The sequence below is a fragment of the Heloderma suspectum genome, chromosome 15 (assembly GCF_057233095.1).
Source record: "Heloderma suspectum isolate Gila_16-S chromosome 15, 16-S_ref, whole genome shotgun sequence".
In the NCBI taxonomy this organism is placed as follows: domain Eukaryota; kingdom Metazoa; phylum Chordata; class Lepidosauria; order Squamata; family Helodermatidae; genus Heloderma; species Heloderma suspectum.
The window spans coordinates 6,541,171-6,568,590 of record NC_139472.1 but is presented as its reverse complement, the minus strand read 5'-3'; the positions used below and the strand labels follow the sequence as shown (position 1 = coordinate 6,568,590).

Genomic DNA, 27,420 nt, shown 5'->3' with positions numbered 1-27,420 from the left:
GGGGCTGGAGCAGTCGTGCCATGGTTGGCGGATGATTTATGGAGGAGGCCGCGAGCGCGGTGAGCCCAGGAGGCAGAAATGGACCTTTAACAGGAGCTGACATGAAATGTCGAGTGCAGGGAAGCTTAGCGAAGGCGGCCTTGAATGTGTCGTGAGGGGAGGTGTAATGGAAATACATGGAGTCAATAATCAAGGGGCAGCTATTAGAGGGGAAAAATAAATACTCTTCATTTATGGATAATTGATTTACTGTTGGCAGGCTATTTTGGGTATCGTGGAGGATTTTACATGGCAAACCATGTGGCTATGAGCGATCTAACCCTCCCCTTTTCCTTTCTTTCAGGTGACTTGGAATATAGTTCTAAGTATACGTACAGACACACACAGCTCTCCCAATTCTAAAAGTTGGGGTTAGAATATAAGGTCAGCTGCATCTTGACAGCTCTGAGCTTGGAGGGGACAATATAATGATTCTCTCTTTCTCACCAGTTTTAGACATTTTATCACCTTTAATATCATGTTCTTTTCCGTGGTGATTTTTCAGTTCGATCCTTCACTTCTGTGCTGCAAAGGAATAAGACAACAACTGGCACCAGAATCTTAACACCAAATTCTTAACAACTGGCACCAGAATAGTAGCATATTCTGTGGCAGGGGTAAAAAAACCTTTTCTGTTCTCAAACTAGCCATGTGTTTTGTGTATTATTATTATTATTATTATTAATTCCAGTTTGAACAACCTTGAAACCAATTGGCTCCTTCCCTCCCCACCCCTCTCCTTAAATTACCCTCCAGAGATCTGAATTCAGCTGTTGGATAAACCAGAGAAATAGGATGGGTGTAGACTGCAGTCCACAACCACTTGCTTCTGAAATAATTCTGTTGACTTTCATTACAATAAGCTTTGAATACAGCATAGATTTTTGATTTATTTTTTAAAGTGAGGGAAAGGACGGGGTGATGAATCTCTTACTCAGCTGAATGGGGATGTGTGTGTCACATGTGTACACATGCATGTATATTTGTGTGTTTGTTGCATATATATCCCACCCTTTCTCCAAGGAGCTCAGGAATCCCCCCCCCCCATTTTATTTTCAAAACAACTCTGTGAGGTAGATTAGGCTAAGAGAGAGTGACTGGCCCAGGGTCAACCAGTGAGCTTCATAGCCGAATGGGAATTTGAAGCTGAGTCTCTCCAATCCTAGTCCCAACACTCTAACCACTAAACTGTACTGGTTGAGCAGTTTTGTCATGAGGGTTTGGGGAAGGTAACAAAAGCAACTCTCTACTGCTCCAACTGAAAAAGAATGCTAAGCGATTTCATTTACATTGGCCAACTCTTTCTGGACTCACCCATTATCTTCAGAGGCCAGTTCCAACCCTCCTGAAAGGAGTCTGGCCTTGGGCAAGTCTGAATTGGGAGGGTGGTCCGTAATGGATGGAGGGGCATCGCAGCCACTAAGTATGTTGAGTTGACTTAAGAATGTACATAAATACCAGGAGTTGTGTGCATGCAAACACAATTCTGGCAGCAACAGCAACAACACCACAGATAATTTTGTACTCTGCTTGCTTCCCAGTGGTGATGGAGAATTCAAATTCATCTGAAAGTTTTAGTTCATTGCTGGTCAATAGCCTTGGTCACCAATAAACTTAATAAATAAATAAATAATAATAATAATAATAATAATAATAATAATGATGAATAAAGACATGGTGGAGAATGTGCGCAAACAGACAGCTTCAACAACGTGTTCCATACATTTGCCTGGTCAACATGCATAATATCCACTGTGTGCTTTGAATGGGTAAATCTACACAGTCCCCCCTGATGAATTTACATTCCTCAGCACCACTTGGAGGCTTTGTATGGATTGGACTGGACAGTGTACCAAATTCCCTGCCTCTGCCTCCAGTTTGTGTACATAGTTCATGCCTGCTAGGTACACAGTTGCTGGTGTTCATGCATATTCTCCATTCATCATGCGTTGACCCCAGCATGTGCTCATGCACGCACGTAAATTTGTTTTTGCAATAATCGGAAGCGAATATGCTAGGGAAAGAAAGGTTACCCTGTGTGCCATCTGATTTAGCCAAGCAAGTATGTAAATGTGTTTATTAATGTGTTTGCATTTGGCGCAGATATTACACATCTAATCTGTTTATATATGTAATTTACACACAGCTGTGCTCATGCTTGCTTAATGCCAATATTTTCGAGCGGGCGAAGGGGTGGTTTGGTGGGAGGCCTATTGTTGCAGACAAAAGCCCCAGCAGCTTAGCACCATGGAGGTGGAGCTGATTACCATCCTAGGCTGCTTTGGTATTCCCTCGAGGGAGGCCATTTTAATGACAGCCTGGCCGTGTATGTGAGTAGACAGAATACAGGGACTACAAAGAGAAGGAGGTGCTGTTGCTCCTCCGGCTTGTGGCATGCATCCCTTAGGTGCCATTTCACAGCATCCTTGCTTCTCATTAGTTAATTATTATTTTTCTAAGAGACTTATACACTCTAATTGCTACTGCATGTGCTTACTACAGGCATTGGCTAATGCTGGACAGCTACCAGGATCCATCCTAGGGCAGCCCATGGTCCCAGTCTGACCTGTAAACTACCATCAGTTTGAACGCTATTAGCTTCTGCCCTTCTGGTGTTAAAAAGCTATTTAGCCCAAGCCAAACTCCTCTACATGTGGGAGGGGAAACGTCAAGCAATATAGGAAACATAGGAAGGAGCCAAAGTCAGACCATTGGGTCTTCCTAGCTCAACAAAGTCTGTTCTGACGGCCAGTGGCTCTCCAAGGTCTCAGTCAGGAGCCTTGCCCAGTCTACCTGGAGATACAGGGGATTGAACCTGGGCTCTTTTGCATGTAAGGCAGGGACTCTACCACTGAGCCCTTCCTGAACACACATGTTTCTCAGTGTCTCCCTTTGCATGCCCCCCCACCTCCAAAAAAGCAATGTGATGCAGCTTTCAACCTCACCAGCAACCGGTGAAAGAGAGGGAACTGGGTATGGCCTCTCTTTCATTTCAGACCCAGGTTGGCCTAACATGACAGGTAGCAGGTAGGTATCACCCACCCGTGTACACACAATCTCCTGAACTTTTAATGAGAATTTTGCCAGGATGAGGGTGGGGAACCTCTTTCTGCCCGAGGGCCAAATTCAATTTCAGAGAAGCTCTCGGGCCACATTCCAGTGGTGGGCAGAGCTGAAAGCAAAAGGGGCAGGGCCAAAATATCAGCGTATTGTAGCTTAAAGCTCTTCCTGCCAGTAATTAAGTCTTAGGAGAGGCATTTCAACCTTCTGGAATGGGGGGGTGGAACTGCACAAAAGCCATGAAACCATCAAACAATTGGTGGTTGGGGGAAATGGGGTGGAGCCAAGGGAACCCCAAGGGGCCGGATTTGGACCCTGGGCCTGAGGTTCTGCGCCCATGTTTTAACTAAGTGCCCCTGGGCACCATTGAGGGGTTAATTATCTGCTCCTTAGGGAATACTCCTGTATAGTAATTGCTTCCTCTGAATAGGGAGACAGCATTTGGTTTGGACTGGCAAGGAATGATGGGAAAGGAGAAATGTTTTGCTATCCATACAGTTGATGTTTGGTTGATTGGCTGGCTGGTTTGAGCTTCTTCAGGTTGTGGTAATAACCCTGAATCAACCAACTCGGAGAGCTGCATAGATTTTCCAGACACGTCATTTAGTTAAAAATGTCAGATTGGCCGCTAACCTCCAACTCTGCATGTAACTTTAAAAAGCAAGCAAACAAAAAAACTAGCCTTGCTATCTTAACATGAAGCTGTCCCATAGCTGCTTGTCATCTCCTTCAGGTCCAAGGGAGGTGAACAAGGCTGGGAAAGAGCTGGCTTTTAATGGTAGCCTGCAGTGGACCCTCCCACCCACCTCCCAAAACACGCAGCATCATTAATGTACCTCATGACCTTTCCCACATGGCACCTCTTTGTAGCCCTCCACTGTATCACCCTTTTCAGCAGCATATCTGGTGATGCACCTCCAAGTTGCTTGCGGATCACATATGAGTCCCATCTCGGGTGTCTCATGTCCTGTCCAACCTTCCATGCTGCTCTACAGCAGGGGTGGACAATTTCCATGGCTTTGGGAGCCAATCCTGCACCCCCCTCCTGGAACCAATCAAGTGCTGCACTCTTGCCTGACACCATCGACGTCGCCATTGGTTTTGCCTCCCAGTATTGGTCATGGTGGTAAAAACTCTGCTGTTTTCCTTTACAGTCACACCTTATTCGGAAGCAGAATATGCAGGGGCTTTCAGGAGCGCGATTCTGCTTCCCAACAAGATGCGCACTCCCCACATGCCTTGTTTTAGAGGAAAATCATGGCCTTTTTTGCTGCCGCAGCAAATTCAGCAACAGGGGCACAAAACCACCTGGGGAGGGCAGTTTTGCCCTGCTCTACAGCTCCAGAAACCCTTGTCTGACCAGAAAACCCTCTTGTCTAGACTTTGGGTTTATATCAATGAAGTATGTGTCTGTCTGTCTGTCTTCCTTTCTTTCTCTCTCTCCCCCTCCCCCATTCTGATCTATTGCAGATAGGGGCATTTTTTTTTATCTTCCAGGTTGTAACCCTTTCGTTGAAAAGGAAAGGATGTGTTTGTGGCATTGCTTAATGTTTAGGTGCTGCTAAGTATTACATGTATTTTATTTTTAAAATAGAGTGTTGATGCAAATACACTGATAGAGGGGTATATTTAGTAAGGAAACAAAAGAGTGATTTATAGGCCCCCATGTAAAAAAACAAATCGAAAAACAAACTCAGCATGGTAACTTGCTCTAGCTTTTGTAATAACAAGTTGTAGCAAAACATGGGAAAGGGGCTCTTTTGTTATAAGCCCCATTACTTTGAAATAGCAATAGAAACTTGAAGACTTTAGTAATGGTGTAAAGATAAAACTGTTTTGGAAGTCTGAGGGAACAATTCTGGAATACTGCAGTGGAGGAAAAGAGAGAGAGAGAGAGAGAGGGTTATGTATATTTGATGGGTCCTATTTTCAAATGGAGTGATCCTTGTGCAGTTACACTGGACTGAGAAAGGAGGAAGGCCAAGCCAGGAAAGTTTTCTCACACACTGGGCTGACCCCTAAGGTATGCAGAAAAATCAGTTTTTAAATGCCTTCCCCCAAATCCTACGGGGACTGAGAGCTGCTGCTGGCACACATTGGCAGCAGAGAGCAGCACACAGGTGGGAGCCCACAGCCATCAAGGGCTAGCAGTTAGGCTGATAGGCAGCAGGTAACCTACTGCTCCCTTCCCTTTGGTGGTTTAGGGTGCTGTGTGGGTGTGTTGGGAACTCTAGTTCTATGGGGGAGGCTAAAAACAAGATTCGTGGCACCCTCACCCAACTACGGTAGCCTGACTTCTCAGGACAGCAACCATAGTCATTAAACTGTGAATAAAAGTCAATGTAAATTTGTTGTATTTGAATATTTTGGTTGGTTGGTTGGTGGTGGGATTGTCCTTGAACTCCTGCGCATCACCAGAGTTCCTTGGGCAGTGCTCAATAATAAATTAGCTTAGAATGTTTAATCACCCCAAATAACCTAACTTACATCTCTGGGGCTGACTCCCTTAAGTAGTTGGTTGCGTTAGCAATGAAACATCTCTCGGTTAACAAAATGTCACCCCTAAAGCAGTCCCAACAAGAATGCCAGGCAGAGTCCCAGGTCTTGGATTTTGGCTGCTGTCTGTGTTGGCAAGCTCTAATCCCTCGATAATGGAAACTCTGGTGCATAACCTTAGCAGCAGCCTCCGTAATGGCATTATCGCCACATTGATAAACATGCCATCTGAGCTCCGTTAGTCAGAACATAATGGCTTTGTGTATCTTGTCATGCCATTTGTTTCGGCAGATAAAATATGGGGCCTACAAGCAACACATATGCAAACATTAGCATGCTTGTTTCTAGCCGCTTCTTGGTTATTTATAGTCCCCCTGTTTACACATTGTGGCAGGGATACCAGAGAACCTAATAAATTATGTCACACAGGGAATGCGGGGGAAGCGTCAGCTTGTAAAATGGCATTAGGAGACCTTGTGTTCTAACCGTTCAATAGCCATGGCAACCGTTTTTACGACGCACATATCTGCATTGTCTATCAACAATGGCCGCTGACCCATCAAGCCGTAGAATTTCCTTATAAAAAGTCCTGTCCCAGATACGCCACATTTGTATGTGTGTGTTTAAAACTCCTGATACACTGTTCATTTTTGTTGAGGCCTTCAGCCAGCATTAATTGCTGCAAGGCCACTACTGCAAACTGTAAAACCCTATTGCTCATACTCATCATTGCTACCACCAGCACAAAAACAAGCAAAACAAAAAAAGGATCTCGAAGGGAAATGGCATAACTTACAGATGGGCAAATGTTGAAAACAGTGTGTGTGTGAGGGGGGGGATAGGTTGGTAATCTCAACATCAGTTGCATATAGCAATTTACTTGTGTGAATTGTGGGTTTGAGGTTGTATCTGGTTTGCCTCAAAAATCCAAGATCCTGTATTTCATAGCAAGTCGCTCTTTCTTCAGTCATTTTAAAGCACTAAAAAGAGCTACTTTACCGCTTAACACCCTTAATGGCCTGGTGTATTCGAAATCCTGGGAATTAAGAAAAGATGAATTAATCCCCCTTTTCCCTCCTATTGCATTTGAATGATGCTAATGTATTACTGTAGAACCAAGACGCTGCTGTTCTTTCATATTACCATAAAACTGTGGCCTAGTAGCTAGCATGTTAGACTTGGACCAGAGAAACATGGATTCAAATTTCTGACTTGTCAAGAAGCTCACTGAGAGGAGCAGCACGCTCTCTCTCAGCCTATCCTACCTCCCGGGGTTGTTGTAAAGAAAAAAGAGAAGGGGTGGCCCATGTACACTGCCTTGAGTTCCCTGGGGAAACAAGGTGGGATAATAAAAAATATGATATTTTATATCTGGTGCAGGATATGTTTCTTCATTTCCCTTCGCAGTTTCCGATGTCTGAGGCAATAGGGAAACCCCTCTGCCACCCAGCCAACTGACTTGAAGAGTAGGGACAGAAAAATCTGAGGCAATTATCCTTTCTTCCTTGGGGTTTGATGAGGTGGGGTGTGTGTGGATGAGATGGGAGGGGGAATATTCTTCCATTTCCTCTCCGGCATATTTTAGGAGGGCAATCACTTCTGCAAGCCACAGCCTTAAGGTGCAGCAGGAGGCCTCAGCTTGTTTGCTTTTGGCAGGAAATGCCTCAAGAGTAGCATTGCTGCTGCAACGGTGCAAGGCCTGTAACTGTCTCCCCCCACAATCTACTAGGATTTCTATCCTGCTCTCCTTTTTAAGGGCTTAGCCCTGACCTAGTTACTGCTTTGTTCAGAATATCCTTGTCCCAAGAATATCCACAGGAACAGATTATGTCAGGGGTGTGGAAACTTTTTTATGTTGAGCCACATCTCCTCATGGGTGGCCACATACCAGTGGTGGGCAGGACTAGAGCCCAAAGTGAGCAGGCCTCCCCCTTTTTCTCTTCTCTCTCTCTCTCTGACACCCCCTCTTCCCTTCTCTCTCTGACACTGCTCCCCCGCCTCTCTCTGATACTCCTTTTCTCTTCTTTTTTCCTCCCTGTGCAGCAGGCTGCTGGCAAAGGGACAGACTGATCTTGCCAGAGGTCTGAACTGATCACTAGCATGGGGCATTTGAAAGTAGGCTAATGTTGCCCAGCTCTGGGTCTGGGTTATTTACCCCTAGGTTATGGCAATAGGCTGTTTGGTGGGAGTCATAACAAATCTGCCTATCTTCATTTGCCTAGGGAAGTTGACAGTGAAGATTCAGAGGTAGCTTTCCCACGTTATTTTCAAGAAAAGGGTGCTCTCACATCCTTATCTTGTAAAGTTACTATTGGAAGGTAAAGCATCTGTTGATTTCAGAGAAAATACATCGCGACCCTGGTAGCGTTTCCAGAAGTGTACCTCTTGCATGGGTTCCTTCTGGCCCAGGTGAAATATTTTCCTTCTGTCTTTACTTTTTTCCTCATCTTAAGATATGAATGCAGCTCCGGTGAATGTACCATATCCAGTTCTTGGAAGGGGGGAATTTGTGGGCTGTATATTCCCACACACACACACACAGCTTTAACATATCATCACTGTGGGAATAGACTCCTGCATTTTATATTTCTCCATAGGGATTTCAGTTGTCACTTGAGTAGAACATGAAAGCAATTCCGAGATTGCTTTTGTAGCAAACATTTAATCATAGGAGGTGGAAAATGTAAAGTGGGGAAAAGCTTTGCGGAGCATAGAAGGGAATATTATAGAGTAGGATATTTTATAAACTGACTTTTAACTTTTCTAACAATTCTTAGAACATAGCCATGACTTTTAAGATCCACCTTCCTGTATGAGTGGAGAAAATTCAGTAGGCTTCTAACTGCAGCCTGGCATCATGTGTGTGTGATCCTCCTCTCTCTTTCCAGTGTTCAGGCTCTGATTGCTGTTGCTTATGTAGCCAGAATGGCATTGCCCATGGACAAGAGGGAGGTGTCAGCAGGCTTGGGGGAACCCCAAGGTTTGTAGAAGTACCCCCAGAACAGCTCAGTGAGTGTGCTCATTGGCTACAGAAAGCTGACTAACGGTTTACAAGGGTGATGGAAAACTAGGGCAGGGAGGATAGAATAGAATGGCTATTCCACACTGCAACATTTGGTTGCATCTCCAGCTGTATATCATAAAATGGAAAATTAGTTATTGCAAGCAGTGATTAAACACAACTATTGAAATTCCATCACCTGTTTTGGGTAACATACCAAGTCTGCAGTGATAACTCCCTTCCAATTCTGTCATTTTTTAAATTCAGTTGACTGTAGCCACTTAGCGAAATTAGTGATTTTTAAATGGATTCCTACTGCACTAAAGAGTGCAGGGTATCTAGCCCGTGCATGCTTTTCCTTTTGTGGGGATGTGTTTCTGTCCTGTCTGCCTGGTTTGCTTTTATCCAGACCAGTCATCTGGACCAGGGAAGCCCATAAGGTAAATGTTCAGTTCGACATGATAATTCAGAGAGCAATCCTGTGGCCACTAGACACTGTCTAGAGAGCCATAGGATTTTTCGGTTTACTGGCTCTGAGCTTGTAGATAGCGCTCGGAGCCAGGAAACCACACTCCCCTCCCCCTTGTAGGCTGTGCAGAGAGAACCGTGTTCAGTGCTCGTAAAATGGAGTGCGGAGAGAGCATAAAGGGGGAATTCCCAGGGGCGGGGAGGAGAGGAGACCATGGAAGCCCCTTTATGCTGCTTCCTGTGGGGTCTCCAGGCCCGTTCCCACTCCATCTCCGATATCGCACGTCAAGCCAAGAATGCAGGATGGGCAGAGCACAAAGGAGAGGATCCCTTTGTCCATGCTCCTCCCAACCTGTGTAGACTAGTCGCCAGCCTACAACTTCAGAGGGTGGCAACCAGATTGTGCCTTCAGTTTTCCAAAACAGATGTCTGTCCCCTGCCTTTCCAAGGGCTATATGTTCGCTGTACATGTAGAGTAAAGCAGTGGAGAAAATATTTTGTAAGCTGCTCTAAATATTCATTTGAATAGAAAGATGGGATTGAATATTTATTGATGATAATAGTTAACTAGAGAATTTGCTTCCACAAGATGTAGTGATGGCTGCCAACTTGGATGGTTTTAAAAGGGGATTAGAGAAATTCATGAAGGATAAGACAGCCAACGGCTACTAGTCAGGATGGTTATATGCTACTGTATGGACAGAATGCTGGACTAGATGGACGCTTGGTCTGATCCAGCATGGTTTTTCTTATGTTATGTCACTATGTTCTTACCTCCAGTATCAGTGATGGCATGCTTCTGAACTATCAGTTGCTGGGGATCATGAGCAGGCGGGTACTGTTGCACTCATGTCCTGCATGTAGCCTTCCCATAGGTATCTAGCCACTGTAGGAACAGAATGCTGGATTAGATGGGTGTGTTTGTAGGGACCTCAGAACGGGGTAGGCAGAAGGAAAGTTGTGTGGCCAGTTTCTGGTGGATCATCTAGTGCAGGGTTGGGCAATTTATGGCCCTCCAGATGTTTGGGCCTACAACTCCCATCATCTCTCATCATTGGCTGTGCTGGGTAGGGCTGATCGTAGTTATAAATCATAACATCTCGAGGGCCAGAAGTTGCTCACCCCTGATCTAGTGCGTGCCATTTGCTGTGACTGTAGTGAAAAATTCTGAAATAGGTGGTGGACTTTGGTCCAATCTTACATTTTCAAGCAAAAGTGCAGGCTCAGGACCATAGACTAGAGTATGATTTCACAGGGAAGAGATCCACAGTATGCTGCCTTGCTTTGTAAGTTTAAAACACACCAACACACTGTGGGAACTCTAGTAACAAAAAAAATCTAGACCATGCAAGATTGATACATGTCTTATTCCCGCCTAGAACATGTTCCAGAATCCACTGGAGCGTTCAAGTGCTCCATGGCGAAGTTGATATGGAAAAGATTTTTCTGAAGGTGGGAAGATCCAATGACAGGAGTCCACCACTCCCTTTAAAATGTTTCACGCTGATTTATTTTGTTAAATTCTTTTGTGGGGAGGGTAAGCAACCACAATTCCCAACTCTGTGGGCCAAGGTAAATAGCATGTCATAATGCATTTAACAAATGAGGATGCAAACCACAGGAAAATACACACGAGAGGAAGGAATCTGGTTTCTTGGCGGGGAGATTACTGAAGGTTGAGAAACTGGGAAATTGGTAGATTAAATTGGGGGCGGGGGAGGAAGCCGCAAAAAGGTCCCCAAGCTACAAGCAAAGGTAACTAAGCATAATAGTCTTCACTAGGAGGACAGACCACAGAAAGGGAAGGGAAGTGGGGTGAGGAGAGGAAAACTATAGGACCCACTTGAAATAGGGAACAGTTATTCAAAGAACAAGCTTGGTGTTCTATGTCTGTGCCAAAGTGGGAAAGATGTTTCTTGGTTTACTTTGCTCCTCTGTTTAAAAATAAATCTCTCCTGATACCACAGCAGCGGGTATAGTTGTCAGACATCTCTGAGTTCAGAACATTTCTGCTAGCTGGAGCCATGTCAGACAACCAAGCCCCACATGCCCATGAAAGAACAGAAAGTAACCGCCCCAATGGTGCAAATTCCATAGCACTTAGAGATCCATGTTTTGAAATGTTTTTTCTGGCATCCCCACTCGCTAGATCTTTAGGTACTTTTTTCTTCCATTCTCCCATCCTCCTCTTCAAAAAAGAGTCTTTCTCAATCAAAATTTTGTTACTAAATTTTGCCAAGGCTTGTTCAGATTTGTGGCCTTCCTCCTTCTCTCCCCCCCCCCCATGCACTCATACACATTGAAATTTACTTAGGATATCAAAGAACTCTTTCAGAGAGATGTTGAGATTAAAAATAGACTCATTTGGATAGTCATAGTATATCTGGGAATAAGGTTATTTTAGTGGGTATGTTGACATGTTTAGATCTGAGTTTTCAGTAACTGCTCAGGAGCCATAAAAATAAGAGTACAAATGTGGTCAGATCTTTTATTGGATCAACAAGTCCATATAAAATGCTGATAACAAGCCTTCCAGTTGCATTCTTAGACTTCGGAGTTTAAAGCAAAAATGAAAATAGCTGCTGTGTAGTTGGTTATCCCGCTGAGCCTGTTGATCTTTTAGAATAAAGAAGAGGCTGGAGAAAATACTGGGTGTATCCACGCTACAAACTTAGAACCATTTTCAGCCACTTTAATCATTATAGCTTTTCCCCTGAGAATTAGATTAGCGAGGATGCCAAGAATTCTTTAAAGACCCGAAGGCCTCCCTCACAGAAATTAAATTCTCAGGGTTTCATGGGGAGATTCAGGTGGGGCCTGCGCTAATCTTCCCTTATCTCCTTCTGAGCTAGCAAGACTCAGCATAACCCTAATGTGTGTTGGGTGGAATATAGTGCAACTACCACCGTGGTGTGGCATCAAAGGTAGATATGGTTGCCAAGGGCCCACACCCTATCAGGGCAGGGGCCCACTAACTAGAGCCCCCTGGAGTTGCTCCTTCTCTTCGCCATTGTAATTTCCTTATTCACCCACCTCTCTCTCTGGCCCAGACAGTGGTGGTGATGAGGAGGAGGAGGAGCAGGAGATGCCACGGCCTGCTTGCTCCCTGGCTCTCTGCCTGTCAAGCAAGCGAGTGGGAGCAGTGATGAGAAAGAGGAGGAGGAACAAGAGCAGCTGGTGACAAGGGTGGTGGTGAGAAGGTAGGCACACTGAGGGAGGGGGCCCATTGAGGGTGACTTGCCCAAGGGTCCTCCAAAACCTGAAGCTGGCACTGCTACTACATGAAAAGAAATCTTCTAGCCATAAAATCCCTTAGATGTATGGACTGGATCTAATGTAAATAATTGCATTTGCTATCTTAAAAAAAGAAAGAAAAACATCTGGCCCTTCCCACCATCTCATCCCCAAAGTTTGGCACAGACGGTGTCTGCCAGTTTAGCCCCATACAGTTAGAAATACAAAGTAGGTAAGGTGACAACCTTTATATTGCTGAAAGAAGCGCAAGTTTTCTAATTACTTGTTTGCTTCTAATTTGGTGTTTCTTCAGCAGGCAGAAACAGCAAATGACCTATTTGGCTTCCAAACATACTTGGGATAAATTTATGGAGTATATGTTATTATTTTAATCAGGTACTAGGTTATGGCTTTTTTGGTGTCAGGGTTTTATCCGCCTGTCATCTCACAAAAATGCATTTTTCTCCCTCCTCTTTACTTTCAGTACTCCTCTCTTGGGTTTTTATAAGCCTCTGTCTGTATATAAACGTGTATAAGCCTCTGGATCAAAGTTGCCTATGACCCAGGCCCCAGATGAAATGATGCCCAACTGATGGCTGCATCATCCTGGCACAGGTCGAGTGAGAGACTCCACTCTCAAAACTCATTTCCCTATAGAGCTCCATCAGTACAACCCTCATTTCAAGGTATTTTTTTGCCCCTGATTTTTAATAACAATTTTATTTTCTTATAAATACTTCACGTTTATACAGCACAGCCTTCCTCAACCTGGTGCCCTTCAGATGTTTTGAACTATGACTTCCAGAATTTCTGACCATTGGCCATGCTTGCTGGGGCTGATGGGAGTTGAAGTCCAAAACATGTGGAAGGCACCAGATTGGGGAAGGCTACCTTACAACAGCTTTATATGGATAGGTGAGTAGCTGGGATGCAGTGGTAGCTGGGATGCAGAATTCGTGGCAGGGGTGGAATTTAAAGCAGGGACTTCTGCATCACATCTCAAGTCTTTTAGCCACTAAACTACAGCAGGCACTGGTGCCCAAGCACTTGAGAGCTATGCATCTCTCACCAGCACCACTACACCATGCATGACTTTTTGAGAGCTGGTGTTGCAGTGGCAACTCCAGAAAAAACAGTTTGGGCAAGCAAATGCCATCATTGGGGGAGTGGGGGAGGGATTTAATCCTGCTTCCCCCAGTCTGGGGCCCCTTCCGATGTGTTGGACTACAACTCCCATCATTGCCAGCCAGCACAACCATTGCCATAACCTTCCTTAAAAACATAAGAGCCATGCTGGATCAGACTAAGGGTTCATCTAGTCCAGCATTCTGTTCTGTTCACACAGTGGCCAACCAGCTGTTGACCAGGAAACCACAAGCAGGACACAAGTGGAGCAGCACCCTCCCGCCCATGTTCCCCAGCAATTGCAGTACATAGGCATACTGCCTCTGACACTGGAGGTAGCATATAGCCATCAGGACTAGTAGCCACTGAGAGCTTTCTCCTCCAGGAATTTGTCCAACCCCCTTTTAAAGCCATCCAGGTTCCTTGCTGGCCTTAACAATGGAAGAGAGCAAAGCAGAATCTCCTTAAGGGGCCCCACCAGACAGAGATAATACCAGAGGGAAGGGTACAAGAAAGACATTTGAAACAACAACAGTTTGAGAAAGAGGATTCTGCCTGATGGTTCACTAAAGGAAGAGTGCATTTCGAAATTATGTAACAATTAAGAGGATCTCTCTCTCCTCTTTCTCAAACTGTTTGCACAGCACATTGGCTGTGCTGGCTGGCGATGATGGGAGCTGTAGTCCCAACACATCAGAAGGGACGCTGGACTGGGGGAAGGCTGACCTGATTCGTGTGATATAAGACCTTAATATGCTCTGGGGGAGCAGGACATGTTTGGCTACTCCTTGGAGATATCTCTGTGGTTTATCATGGCGGCTTTGGAACTAGGCTGCAAATCAGGAAATCCCTAGTTTGAATTTCCTCTCCCTGGTTAATTCACTAGGATTGTACTGTTTATGTGTTATCGTATTATTATTATGTTGTTGTTGTTGTTAAAGCTATCTTCCAGATCCTTATGGATAGAAAGGTGGGGCGTAATATTTGAAATAAGTTGGAGACCTTAGGCAAGCACCTCCCTCTTTTCTGTAAACCTCACCTCCCCGCCCCCCATCTGCAATATGGAGGTAGTAATGCTGCCTACCCTGCACGGGTGTTGCAGTCTTACCGCAACATTATGTATGTGAGACACTTTGGACTCTTGAAATGCTGCTGTATAAATGCTACCATGACGATGGTGGTGATGCCAAAAGATCTGGTGCCTGCTTGGCTCGTGGCGCTAATGCTCCTGTGCCTTCCTGGGGATTTTGCCTAGGTGATCCAGGCCGCCTTTTGCAGCAAGCCCAGTGGCGCTCTGTGTGTGTGTGTGTGTGTGTGTGTGTGTGTGTGTGTGTCTCTCTCTCTCTCTCTCTCTCTCTCTCTCGGCTCAGCCCAGCTCAGATCACATGTTAAGCTGCTGCTGCCGCTGCTTCTTTCCTTCCTTCCTTCCTTCCCTCCCCGTTCGTAGTGTCAGAGCCTCCCGGGTGGCAAGCGATCCCTGTTCCTGCTGCCAGCTCTAGACAGGGCAACCCCTACCTGGAGACACAGGAGACGAGACCCAGGTTTTGGCTCTTTTCTCTCCTCCAGTTTCTGTATTGGCTGATGTACCTTCTCTCTCTCCCCCCCCCCCCCCGGCAAGGGACGGGCTAAAGGGAAAGCTGCATGCTTTGGGCTTGTTTGTTGCTTTGGAGTTCTTCCTCCTCCCTCATAAGAGGGAGATCGCCCATCCACCTTCTCCCGGCGCGCGCGTGTGTGATGTTCTTACAATCCAGGGTGTGTTTGTGTTGGCGGGGGGGGGGGTGTTTATAGTTGGAGAAGCCCCCTTAAAGAACTTCCCTTGCGTCCTTCCAGGCTCTCTTCTCGATTTGGATTTCAACAGCACTGCTCAACTCCCCCACCTCACTTGGTGTGCGTGCGCGCGCGCGCGTTTTAGAAGGGTGGGGAGTATTTGATCCAAGTAATCGGCAAACAGAGAAGTGTTAAATGGAGCGGGGGAGTTGTATGTGTTGTGGTTTGTGTGTTGTTTTTAAATGATTGCCAAACTGGATTATTTGCAGAAGTGAACAGAAGATTCGGGCGGCTCTGATTTTGAAACTAAACATGGATCGCTGCTGTTGTTGCTTCCTTTCTATTTTTAAAGGGGGAAACCTATTAAAGCAGTATGCTCCTTTTTCCTGGAAGAAATTTATTTGGAAGTCTTCAGCTTTTATATTTTTAAACTTTCAAAGCAGCCTGGATCCTTCGCGTGTGTAAGGAGTTTTTAATCCTTTTGCTGCTCTACCACAAAAGTACCCCCCCACACACCGCTTCCGAGAATCGGAGAGATGAAAAAGCATACCCCCCTCCCGCCGGCTTGCTTAGAGTTCTCACATTTATTTTCACAGAGACCAGCAGCTTGCATTCTTAAAGCCGTCCAAACAAAAACACACAGCTGATGTCATTTTGTGTAAAAAGGCATTGTTGTCGTTTAAACCCTTCCGATACTGGATTAGGCCGCAACCGGGAAACTCACATTTTCTGTGGGACTTACCTGTATATTTGTGCGTGCTTTCCACAGCCCCTAAGCCCGGAACTTTATCTAGTATGCTGCTTAAAGAGATTTTTCCCCCTCCGCTGACATTCCATTTTTGTTTTAACACAGAAACGCTTCATTAAAGGACTCAGACAGTATGGAAAGAACTTCTTCAGGATCCGAAAAGAGTTGCTTCCCAATAAGGAGACGGTAAATATTGCTGGACTTTATGTAACTTGCTTTAAAAAAAAAAAAAATGCTGTTCTGCATGCCTCCATTTGATCTTACAGAGCTGTTTCCTTTTAACCCTACATTGGGCTTCTAACTCAGCTGCTTGGACAGTTCCACAGCTAACACAACAACGAAGAAGAGGTTCAGAGCTGTTGTTCTTAAAGTATTGCTTTGTTTAAAAAACAGTCTTCTCCACAAGCTTGTAGCTGATCAGATTGTGTTTGAAGTTACTGACGTTGCTCAGAACAAATTTTTTTATGGATGTTGGGATAATATTGGTTATATCACTGTCACAGGGTCAAGGATGGATAACTTAACTGAAGGGCATATCAAAACTGATTGTAATTGCATCTTGAGAAACAGAAGTCTGTGTTGGGTGGGTCCCATCCCCCCACTGTGTCAATGGGTTGTGCCCCACTGTGTCAATGGGTTGTGGTTTAATTTTTATTGGTTCAATGGATGGCAGATGACGGGTTTTGTTTTGTGAGCTGATTTAGGATTGTTCTTGCCTTGAGCTAAATGAAATGGTTCAGCTGACAGATTTCACTGGAACCATTGTAGGTGCCTATGATACAGAAAACCAGAAATGGCTTTTACAAAGTGAAGTAGGTTTCCAGGAGCCCTGAAAGATCAGGATCAGTTTAGGTCTAATAGTCGTAGTTCTCTCAAAGCTTCAGATTTTGTTGCTGCCAGTGTTGCTTTGCTGCTTGGAGTGGGCAACGTTTCCTTCTTGCCTGTTAGGCAGAAAAGAGCAATGAAAATGGCAGGCAAAGGTGGTATTTTCTTGGGTGGTCATTTGACAGGACATTTTGAAGCAGTGTTCAACTAATCTGAAGCATCACTTGAAGAATGGTTGCTTGTTGCAGAATCTCTTTGGCATGAAAATGTCTGTCATCTTGTTCGTCTGAATGGAGGGACGAAGTCATTGTGTTTGTGAGTCATGGCTTTAACTGAATTGAATATCTTGGACTCTGAGGTTTGCCTCAGTCGTGGTGTGAAATGTAACTGTTGAGCTGCTGTGCTATGACAGGAGGATCTGTCATTGTGAAGGATTAATCGTAACATCACATGAATCAGGCAATCCGGCGCGTTGAAATGCTTCCTGCAGAGTTTTCCCGGTTTTTGTCCTATAGACAAGTGATTATAAAGGGCAAGCACATGAGAAGGATGAGAAAAGTTTGCATTTTAATGGATTTCCTTTTGGACAAAGGTGCTGCAAAGAAAAGGCTTTCAGAGAACTGGAAAGTGTGTGTGTGTGTGTGTGTGTGTGTATACAGATATAGACATAGAAATTGATACAATTGTGAACAAATAATATTGGCCTTTATCCGAAGGTGTGTGTTGTTCCCCTCCCCAACCATTAGAAATATATTGTTTGCAGGTCTTTTTTCGCTTTAGGTGTGCTCTTGAAACTAATGAAGTCATTCAAAATTTTTACACATTTTCACTCTCTTGCTATGAAACATCCATTATATGTAAATCATGTTTACCTTCTGCAAAGGGGGTAGGGGGGTTGTTAGTATTTTTTGCAAGCCCTAGTTGGATTATGGGGAAAGAGCACTTCAGCCACCATTCCTAGACTTGTGGGACTTTGAACTTGCCAGTTCACATACCTTGTGCCTTCACTTTAAAAACCAACCAAACAAAAAACAGTAAAAGCTGCAAGCTCTGTGAAATATGAACTTGGGGGGTTGGCATTCAAGCGTCACTTTTTTTTAATTGTGTGAGGCTTAAACTTTTAGTGCTAAGAAGATGTGGCACTAAAGCTGAAGTGGTTTGATATACTGCATGTGGGTCTCAGTTGAATGTAGGCCTCTTGTGCCTCTAGTGGTAACTGATCTGTGAGTAACCTTTGACCTACAACGGATTGTTTAATCTCTGCTTCCTGTTCTTGCCCACAGGTCTTCCTCTTTGGGTGATCTCACCTCCTCAATTAGGCAGAGACCAAGGGGGGTGGGGGGTGGAGTGCAGGGCCAGAGACAGTCCAGCAACCATGGGGTGGGGTATGTTTTTTTAAATCTTTCATTTTGTCTTGTACGTGTTGTTGTTGTTTCATTATTATTAGAAGAGGACAGCTAGGTTGAGGCCATGGTATGAGCTTGCTTGAACCTTCTTTTCATTGTCCTGCAAAATTGATTCCCCACTGTTTTTTTTTCTTGATAGTTAAGAATGGGACAGTTCTTAATTAAGAAAGCCAGAAAGAGGTATCCTATAAAGTAAGACAGAGTGATGCACAGCCTTGAACTTTCAGTGTGATAAATAAAGCTACATTTGGATGTTGGGATCATGACACAGACAGAAGTTGCTCTACCTCTCTATCTTTATGGTGCAAGCTGGATTTGCCTGGCATTGGCTGTTTTGAGTGGTGGCTGCATTTGGTACTGGGAATGCCAGTTAGAATTTATTAGGACTTGGATCCTTCAGTTTAGTTTGATATTTGTCAGAATTATTCGGTACTTTGGAAAAAGAGAAGTGTCTGGTCCTCAGGCTTGCATTGTAGTCGCACCTTGCTAATCCCAATATTGAGTTGGGCTCAAGTGGGGTGATATGGGGGTGGGGAGTACTCCAGATTTGCTCAAAGGCAATTTTCTTAATTTACATGTTCAACTTCGAGCCTTGGCTCAAAAATCAGGCTGCTGGTAACAGGAGCAGGTTGCCAAGACTGAGGGAGTGTGGAAAGTCTTGAGATTTTATAGGAGGCAGTGGCACAGGATCAGGTCTGTGGGGTCACTTGATTCCAAGGTTCCTGTTCCTGTTTATTTCTCAACTTGAACAGCCTGCAGTTCTGTCCTCCAACCAGCAATCCAGAAAAATTCTTGCTTGACCCACAGGGCTCCTAATTCAAGCTGATTTTTTTTTTTTTAGCATAGAAAAATGGCAAAAACATGTACATTGGCTTCTTAATGTGTCATGACAACAAAGTTGATACTTTGCATGCTTTGGGGTTTTTAAAATTAGGGATGCCATGTTTAGCCGATGGTTCAGCTAGATTATGCTATCAGAAACCTTTTGGTCTTTTTAAAAACTGGCCAGCAAAAATTAAATTATTTTAATGCAATTTCATAGCACCTGACACCTGCAGCTTAGAAGAGATGTTTTCCCTTTTCTCACGCACAAAAAGGAGATTCTGTTTCTAAGATGTTCCCTGCTGTGACATCATCTAAAAGCAGAAAGAGGTACATTGTTATTGTTTTTCAGAACTGTTTGTATTCAAGGCAAAGTTACAGAGATTTACAGCACAATCCTAGCCATGTCTACTCAGAAGCAAGTCCCATTGAGTGTAATGGAGTTTAATCCCAGGTAATTGGGTGTAGAATTGGGGCCTTAATGGATTAAAACGCATATAGTTAATCGACTAAGATTTCTTCAATTTGGTGACACTGAGAATAAGATCTCTGCCCTGGAAAAATGTTACATGTTACTGCATATTATACTTGGATTGTGACCTTAGCCTATTGTCCCCCTGAATACATTTGTTGTGTGTAAAGATGCATTAAATGCACATGCAAGCTTAAATTCCTCTGATTTTGAGAGTTTGTCCAGTCTTGCAAATAAATCCAGAAAGCCTACCAGTGCACAATACTTTGCACTAGCCATATGTACCTATAAACCACCTGTGGCTTAAAGGAGCAAAAGGATTTACTTCCTTAATCCTTCCCTTCTGACTCTTCTGGAGCAGATTCTTACTCACTACAGGCAACCAGGGTAGAGGATATATGCAAGCCTGGCCTTACTAAAAGTTCAGTGGAGGCAAAAAAAGGACTTCTACCAACTATGGATCTTCTATATTTCCTTCTCATGTATGCTCAAGATGCCTCTTCTCAATCTATTCCCCCACCCCACCTGGGAGTCTTCTGTTCTAATCTCTGTCCCCTCTTCTGTTTTTAAATAATAACTAACAGTGCCATTCTGCAGATTCAAATAACGCTAGCAGAGTTCTGTAGAATCTTTCAGTTGCGCAAACGGTTGCTCATTACACAAAGTGCAACCAGTTGCACAAGTGAAATGTGCAGCCAGTTGCACAGATGGTATGCACAAGTGGTTGCATAATGGCTTGTGCAACTATGCTTACACAAATGTAACTTTAGTTGGATTCTCCTCTTGTGCATAGTTCAGAACCTACTTTCCGCTAGTGCAGCATCCTTTGCACTAACGGAATGACACAGTTGGATATTGCCCATTGAATTATTTGCCAGTTTCTCTTTAACTGTGTAGATACTTTTCTTCTAAATGAGTGTGGAAGAAGCGATCAATAAAAGAACATTTGCTTTGTGAACCAAATGTGTATGAAGCCTGTGCCATCCCAGATTATTTCAAATAATTTTTGCGTGATTGTGGGTTCCTGATGGGCATGTTTTATAAATAGTTTTTGTATTCTGTTCAAGTTTTTATGAGCCAGTTGCGCAGGAACTCAAGCTCGTTCTGATTTTGGGCCTGTTGTCCAAATTAGAATGCTGAATTTGGTGAAGGAAAATTGACAAATTTTAGAAACATGGATTTGTTAGCCTTTGTAATGTCCTGGAGGAAGAGAAGCTGGTATTTGAAACTTTGTTTAACTTACTGTAATACAAATAATGTTACAAACTTGCCTTGCAAATCAGGTTGTTATTTTTGTTGTTGTTGTTACATTTATATACCTTTTTTTCCTATTGCAAGGAACCCAAGGCAGCTTACATGATCCTCTCCATTTTATCCTACCATGTGGGTATGTTAGGCTGAGAGTCCGTGACTGGCCCAAAGTCAGCCAGTGAGCTTTATGGCTGACTGGGGACTAGAACCTGGGTCTCCCAAGTCCCAGTCCAGCACTCTAACCACTACACCACACAGAGTCCAGCTGGCTTAATTTCTTTTTTCCTAATGACAACCTTGACTTACCGCAGGTGACTGGGTTTTTATATGCTATATGTTGATTTGCATCTTTTAATTCCTCATGTGTTCACCCCCCCCCCCTTTTAAGGTTTCTGGTTCTTCTTTTGCTTCTAATCTTGGGATTAAAGAGATCATTTTTCTACAAGTCCATTGATTATACCAGAAGTAGCTATCCTTTCTTTACAATAAACCACAGAGTTAAATTTATCTTGTAGCTATTGATTTTCATTTTTTATCCTGTTCAGTTGCGTGTTCTCAGGACATGTTACAGAGAAAATAATTGGTGCGTGATAAATATAAGACCAAAACATATATTAAATCCCACACCTAGACATAACTATAGGTCATTTACCAAGAACATTTTCCAAGGCTGTTAGAATTCTGTGTTATGAGCCAATTAGAATGTTCAGAAAAATCCAGTGATATAGTCTTCCCCAGGACTGTCCCATGTTCATTCACCCCGTTCCCCGAGGATCATACGCTCGATCACCAGTATCCAAAATATAGAAAGCTAACATGCTGAGGAGAAAAGTAGGCTAGAACCTTTTTTATGTGATCCAGTGCTATCTTTCCACATGAAAGGAGGATTTTTTTTTAGAGCTGAGAGAGCTTTCAAGCTTGTATTTGCAAGTGGTACAGTCTAAGGATTCCTGGTAAGGGAATCGCCACGAAGCACGTTCTTGGCAAAGCTAACTGATTCTGATGAGGCATAGGGGTGTGGAGAACTGAAGTAGATGGAAAAGCTCCCATTGATTTTTAATAGAACTGGATTGAACCCAAAACAAAAAAGCATTGCCTCTGTCATTGGGTTTTGGGGTGGGGGGGTTGGCTGCAGTCTTCCCTTGGCCCAAGGCCGTTAGGTCGAGTTGCCAAGGCTAAATAAACTGTGTTCTGAATGCATTAGGAGGTAAGAATTACCCCACAGTGTTGAGCTTTCAGAATCGAGTTATTTAATTTTAGATTGGGGTCCTAAATAAACAGACGCATTCTTGGCTCATTAATGCTTGATTTAGTGTTACATAATCCCATAATTTGGCTTTTTAAAGCAGCTCTTGCCTGAACCCCCCCCCCCCCCACACACACACACGACTGATGTGTTGCAATGCTGCAAAGGCAGTTTAGAAAAGGTCACATTACACTTTAAATACTTGGAGGTCTGGTGGGGAGTTTGGTTGGTTCCTGTACCTCCACCTGTAATCACGCAGGCTAATGAAACAGCCACAGCAACTTCCTTGCAGGCAAGCCGGAGTTAATGATCCCCCTCCCCATCAAACTACAACGTTTCTTTAATGAAGGGAATAGGATAATCGCTTAGGCAAGGGCTTTTCACTCCCTCAGTGCCAAGCGGTGGCTTCGATGCACCTCAGCCATATTCCCCGTTTAACTGTAGATCTCGTAACACTTTGGGCTTTGCTTTTTTGCCGGGAGCAGAGTCTTAATTGCGTGCACACGGCACGGACATCACTGTCTTGCCCTCCTTTCCCACAGGAAGTCTATTTTGCGAGGATGGTTTGTTTCCCTAATGATGAGACATATTAACATCGCATCTGGCCTTGGCACATAATTTCCTAGGTTGCCATGTAAGCATTTTTCGTTGTTGTTGCTGTTGTTCAAATGCCCTACCTTTTTCTCCCCCCCTTTAATAACTTGTACTCTGTCTTGCTCCTTCTCTCTCTCTCTCCCCCTCCCCTTGATGCAACCAAAGCTGAAATTTTCCATTAGGGCTGGAAGCGGCTGCCAACATAAACAGCCACTGCTTCTTTTCATTCCAACCCTCCCTATTCCTGCCAGTGCCCCATTCTATGGATATTACAGTAGGAGGGTTTTGATTTGTTAAATCACAGTCAGCAGGTCTTCAGTTTAAGTCAGATAATGTCCTGACTCCTTCCCCCCCCCTTTGTTTTTAAGTCATATCAGAAAGTCTGCATTGGGGTTTAGCCCCAGTCTGGTGAGCAATAGGCTCTAGCAACCTTCCCAAACCTGGTGCCCTCCAGATGTTTGGGACCAGAACTCCCAGCATTGCTGGTAATGGGCATGCTGCCTGGGGCAGATGGGAATGGAAGTACCAAACATCTGGAGGACGCCATGTTGGGAAGGCTGCCTGACCCAATATTCTCCAGCTTGGTGCCTTCCCAATGTCCATTCTGGCTGGGAATGATGGGAGTTGTCATCCAACAGATCTGGAGATCATCTGCTTAGGGGCGGCTGGCCTATAAGAATGGCTCACTGCATGACAGAGGCATAATTTAAGGAAGGTGGGGAGCCCAGTCACCCCTGCCCCCCAACACCCTGAGTTTCAGACCCCATGGATTATTCATCCGGAGTACCTGCATTCCTAGTTCTTATGAAGTATGAAAGGTAGCAACAGCAACACCTCTTAATACTCATTGGATTTCTTTATTTTTGTTTAATTTAATTTAAAACATATATGAGGGTAAGTAGGCCTTGTAAATAAACCCACAAAAGTTACAAGCCTGCAAAATATTTTACTAACCTGCTAAGGGCTGGCAGAGGAAGGATTGAGAACTGTCTTTCTACGCTGCGCACAGATTAGTGATGGGATGTTCCATCTCTCCTCCACCAGACCACTTGCTCCCAAGAATGTCAGACCAAAGGGCTAGTTAGCATTCTGTTCACACAGTGGCCAGTTACACAGCATGTCTGAGAAAGTGGCCCTAGCTTTCTAAAACAGCTCTTACCCACCCACCTTTTCCCTTGCCTATTAGCTTTTCACATGCAGTGAGTTTTTGATGTAATGGCACAGCCAGACATACGATGCTGCCCCTTCTCCATTCTGAAATGATATAATTCTGGAAGACGTTGTACCATATGTTTATGAACTTCTGAAATGACTCTAATTTAGTAGTGATGATAGTTCAAACTTGGCATTTTGGTATCGAAATAGAGCAGTAGTCGGCAACATGATGCCCATGGGCACCAATGTGCCCTCAGACACCTTTCTTGGTACCTGCTGAAGTGCCCTACCCCCCCATTTTTTTATTAACTAATTTTCCTCCCAGCAGCTGGAATCACTTCAAAGCCATGAGGGGGTCTCCAGCTGCTGCCATCTTCATTTCCCATGAATGCCTCTGAGCAGCAAGAATGTCAGAGATGTTCTTTGGAAATGAAAATTGTGGGTAGCTGCAGGCCAGTGTTTTCCTTTACAGTGTGTCAAGCTACCAAGAAAAAAAGGAACTTGTGTCACTTCTGTCTGACAAGCTACGCCTCCAACAGCAGACTTTTTGTGGTGGTGCCCCAGACAGTTTCTCAGATTGGCCCAAATGGGCTCAAAAACTTTGCCTACCCCTGAAATAGAGAATCTGAAAGGTCAATCAGTAGGAATGAACACACAGGTCAAAAGCTGTTAATATGAAGATACTGATCAGTTGCAGGAGAGGGGAGGTTTCAGTTGCTCCTGCTTTGGCTTGGTTTTAAATAGTGAAGAGCTGATGGTTAAAGCTGATATGTAGCCTACCAGAGCAAGAAGGGCCTTGATGAAGACACACACTGTTGATGACTTGCATAATCATCTCGGGTGTAGAGTGTGCTTGCCCATGCTGGGTTGACTTCACAGCTCAAAACTTCTACAGAGTACACAGTTCTGAGGTGCACTTTGCCCAAGAAGTCTTTGTTTTTAAGTTTACTGGGCTTGATAGGTACCAAGCCACTTACGTTGAGACTACATACATCCAAAGGCATAGTCTTGTTTCTCTCCCCCGCCCCTGGTGTAATGTTGGCTACTCATGGAAAAACAAATGCTTGCCAACTAGAAAATGGAGATGGAAAAAGCCAAAATTCCATTACAGAGGAACTGAAGCAGCCCCTCCAAAGAGAACTCAAGTCAGGGATTAACCTACCAAGACATCTTAACATGAGGTATTATGCAGTCTTGAAAGGTGGCTAAAATGCATTAAATACATTTTTAAAATTAAAAAATCAAGAATTAAATAAGCACACTTCACTACCATTCCTCTTGCGCACACACTCACACAAAGGTTACCCATGAGAACAGAAATCCCCTTCCCAAGTTAACTCTGGGAATTTCTGACCAGGAGTCTTTTAACAGAATACTTAGCAATCTCATGAGACTATTGTTGGCAGGGTTCCTTGACAAAAGCCATTGTGAATACCTCCAGTTGGATTGCAGTGAAAATGCAAATCCTAAAATAATTTGCATTTCCCCACCTGCACCCGTAAGAATAATCATTTAGTGAGGAACTCCAGCAGAGCACCTACAGAGAACTGCAGTTCCCAGGTTTCTTTGTGGGCAGCCATGACAGTTTAAATCAGGAGTAGGCCACCTTTTTGGGGCGCATGAGCACATTTGACAATTTGGTAATCTGTCCTGGGTGCTACCACAAAATGACTGCCATGGAGGGTGGATGGCAAAGGACAACTAACCTGCCCAAAAGACTGAATCCAAGGCAGAGGTGGGATCTGAGCCCCAATACACTAAGCAACTCCTTTGAAGCCACAGTTTTCAGCACCAACAGAATTTTTTTTCACAGGGATCCTACTTTCCAGTAAGAAAATGTTATATTATTTTAAAGTGGGAGGGGTAGATTACCTTGATAGGCACCAAGAAAGGTGTCTGGGGATGCATTGCCTTCCCTTGGTTTAAATAGTTTTAATTTTGAAGGTGACCGAAGCCTGACCTTAGAGAACATCTTGCAGGATGAGGATGGCAACGTTGCATCCTCATTACACCTATCTTTGACTTCTGAAGTCTAAGCTATCTGCTGAGGTAGGCTTCCTGAACCTGGTGCTTTCCTATCATCATCAGCCATGCTGGGTGGGGATAATGGGAGCTGTAGTTCAACACATCTTGAGGGCACAAAGTTGGGGAAGGTTGGCTAAGGAATTGGCTGTTGGGGTTCATGGAGCTGGGGGCAACTATTCAGTATGAAGGAAAGGAGGTGTCTGTACCCTGTAGCCCCTTGGAGTGGAGCTAAGTTCTTTAACCTCTTGGCTGCTGCCCTGCCTCAGTACCCCTTCCCATCTGCGCCAAAACGCATTTCCAGATGCAGTTGTCTCCGAAACCATAAAACAGGAGCTGGCCTCATGATGCCAACATTGGACTCTGCAGCTCTGTTTACCATAGGCAGTAAATCAACCCCACTATTTATGCAGTGGCTCTGTTTTCTAGTTTACTTAGGAGATTGAAACCCTGATGTTAGCTTTTGTTCAGCAGGTTTACTGTGTGTTAGAAGTAAAATATTATTGCAAGCAAGAGGGAGCCATTAGCAGATTGCATCTTGTCCTGACTGTGAGCCAATGAGTTTGTTGCTGGTTTCTGGGGAAAAGCTACTTCGGAGAGCAGAGCCAAATTTTGTAGAGGAAATTGATGCCCTGCCGCCTGGTTTTCTCCACACATGGGCGTGCTTTCTCCCTCAACATTTTGGGAGTCTGTTCTTCACTCCCAGTAATTCACTTATCAGAGGTAGGCAACCTGGTGCCTTCCAGAGGTTTTGGACTACAATTCCCATAATCTCCAACCAGCCTGGCCGATGGTCAGGCATTAGTCCAAAATTGTTATAGTTGTAGTTGGATTGCAGTAGTGACATTACTACCATATACATGCACGTTTGGGCAGTCCTGGGGCCTGAAAACTAAGGGTATGCACTCCATTCCTGTGGCTGGCTTAATGGCAAAGCCTACTCAGTCATGACCAGCATCCAGTATAAACTTGGAATCCTTTGCAACACTCAGGGATTCCCCAGTAGAAATGTAAGGGGGTTCCTCGGCAGACAAATCAAAACAGAAACATGTTCCCGAGAGTGAAAAGCTTGCAAACCACTTGCCCTCTGCCCCACCTGCAAATCCAACTCCCTGGTCACTTGCTCTTCTTTCCTCTCTCTTCATTGCTAGGGAGCCACTAGCCACTCACTGCCAATCTCTCCCTTACACACTCTAACCAAATTACCTTCTTCCCATCCAGTTTAGAATGATGCTCTTGCTGATCCAGTATCTTTTACCTGAATAGACAAAAAAGAGAGCTTTTGCAGCTTTAGAATTTGGATGCATCATCTAAAATGAGGATGATCACATGGCCTTCTCACTTTTTCAAAGCATTCCTGTCTTTAAATGTGAGCTTGCTGCATAGATTGAAGAAATAATATACAAGGTCTCAGAAGAATAATGCATGCTTTCAACTTTTCAGCCAAATCTTCCTTCCTGATGTGTGACCCATGAAGTTACTGTATGAATATCCAACAGAAACTGGGTGAATTTTCATGGCTTACATTCCTGGCTTGCAGGGAAGATCCTTTAGCTGTTTGGCAACATGTCAGTGGGTGGTCTCTGAAGTTAGTGAATCTACTTATTAAGGTTCATTGTAGGGCTGTGGTTCTCATCCGGGCTCAAGCCATTCTTCATAGAGCAGGGGCAGGCAGAAAGTAGATCCCCA

General features: G+C 44.2%; 1 protein-coding gene and 1 long non-coding RNA gene across 14 annotated transcripts in view; one reads left to right on the top strand and one right to left on the bottom strand.

The window, feature by feature from the left end:
- RERE (arginine-glutamic acid dipeptide repeats) overlaps positions 1-27,420 on the top strand; it is a 437,785-nt gene that overhangs the window by 342,907 nt on the left and 67,458 nt on the right. For all 13 annotated transcript variants that reach the window (XM_084822049.1, XM_084822046.1, XM_084822047.1 and 10 more), the window contains one exon: positions 16,044-16,124. In XM_084822049.1, the coding sequence (XP_084678175.1) occupies positions 16,044-16,124 (81 nt within the window). The remainder of the gene's footprint in view (positions 1-16,043; positions 16,125-27,420) is intronic.
- Positions 234-16,119, bottom strand: LOC146335248 (uncharacterized). Its single transcript, XR_014786032.1, has 3 exons — positions 15,933-16,119; positions 9,839-9,950; positions 234-564 (listed from the first exon to the last, which is right to left on the bottom strand). It is a non-coding gene; the product is annotated as an uncharacterized LOC146335248 (long non-coding RNA).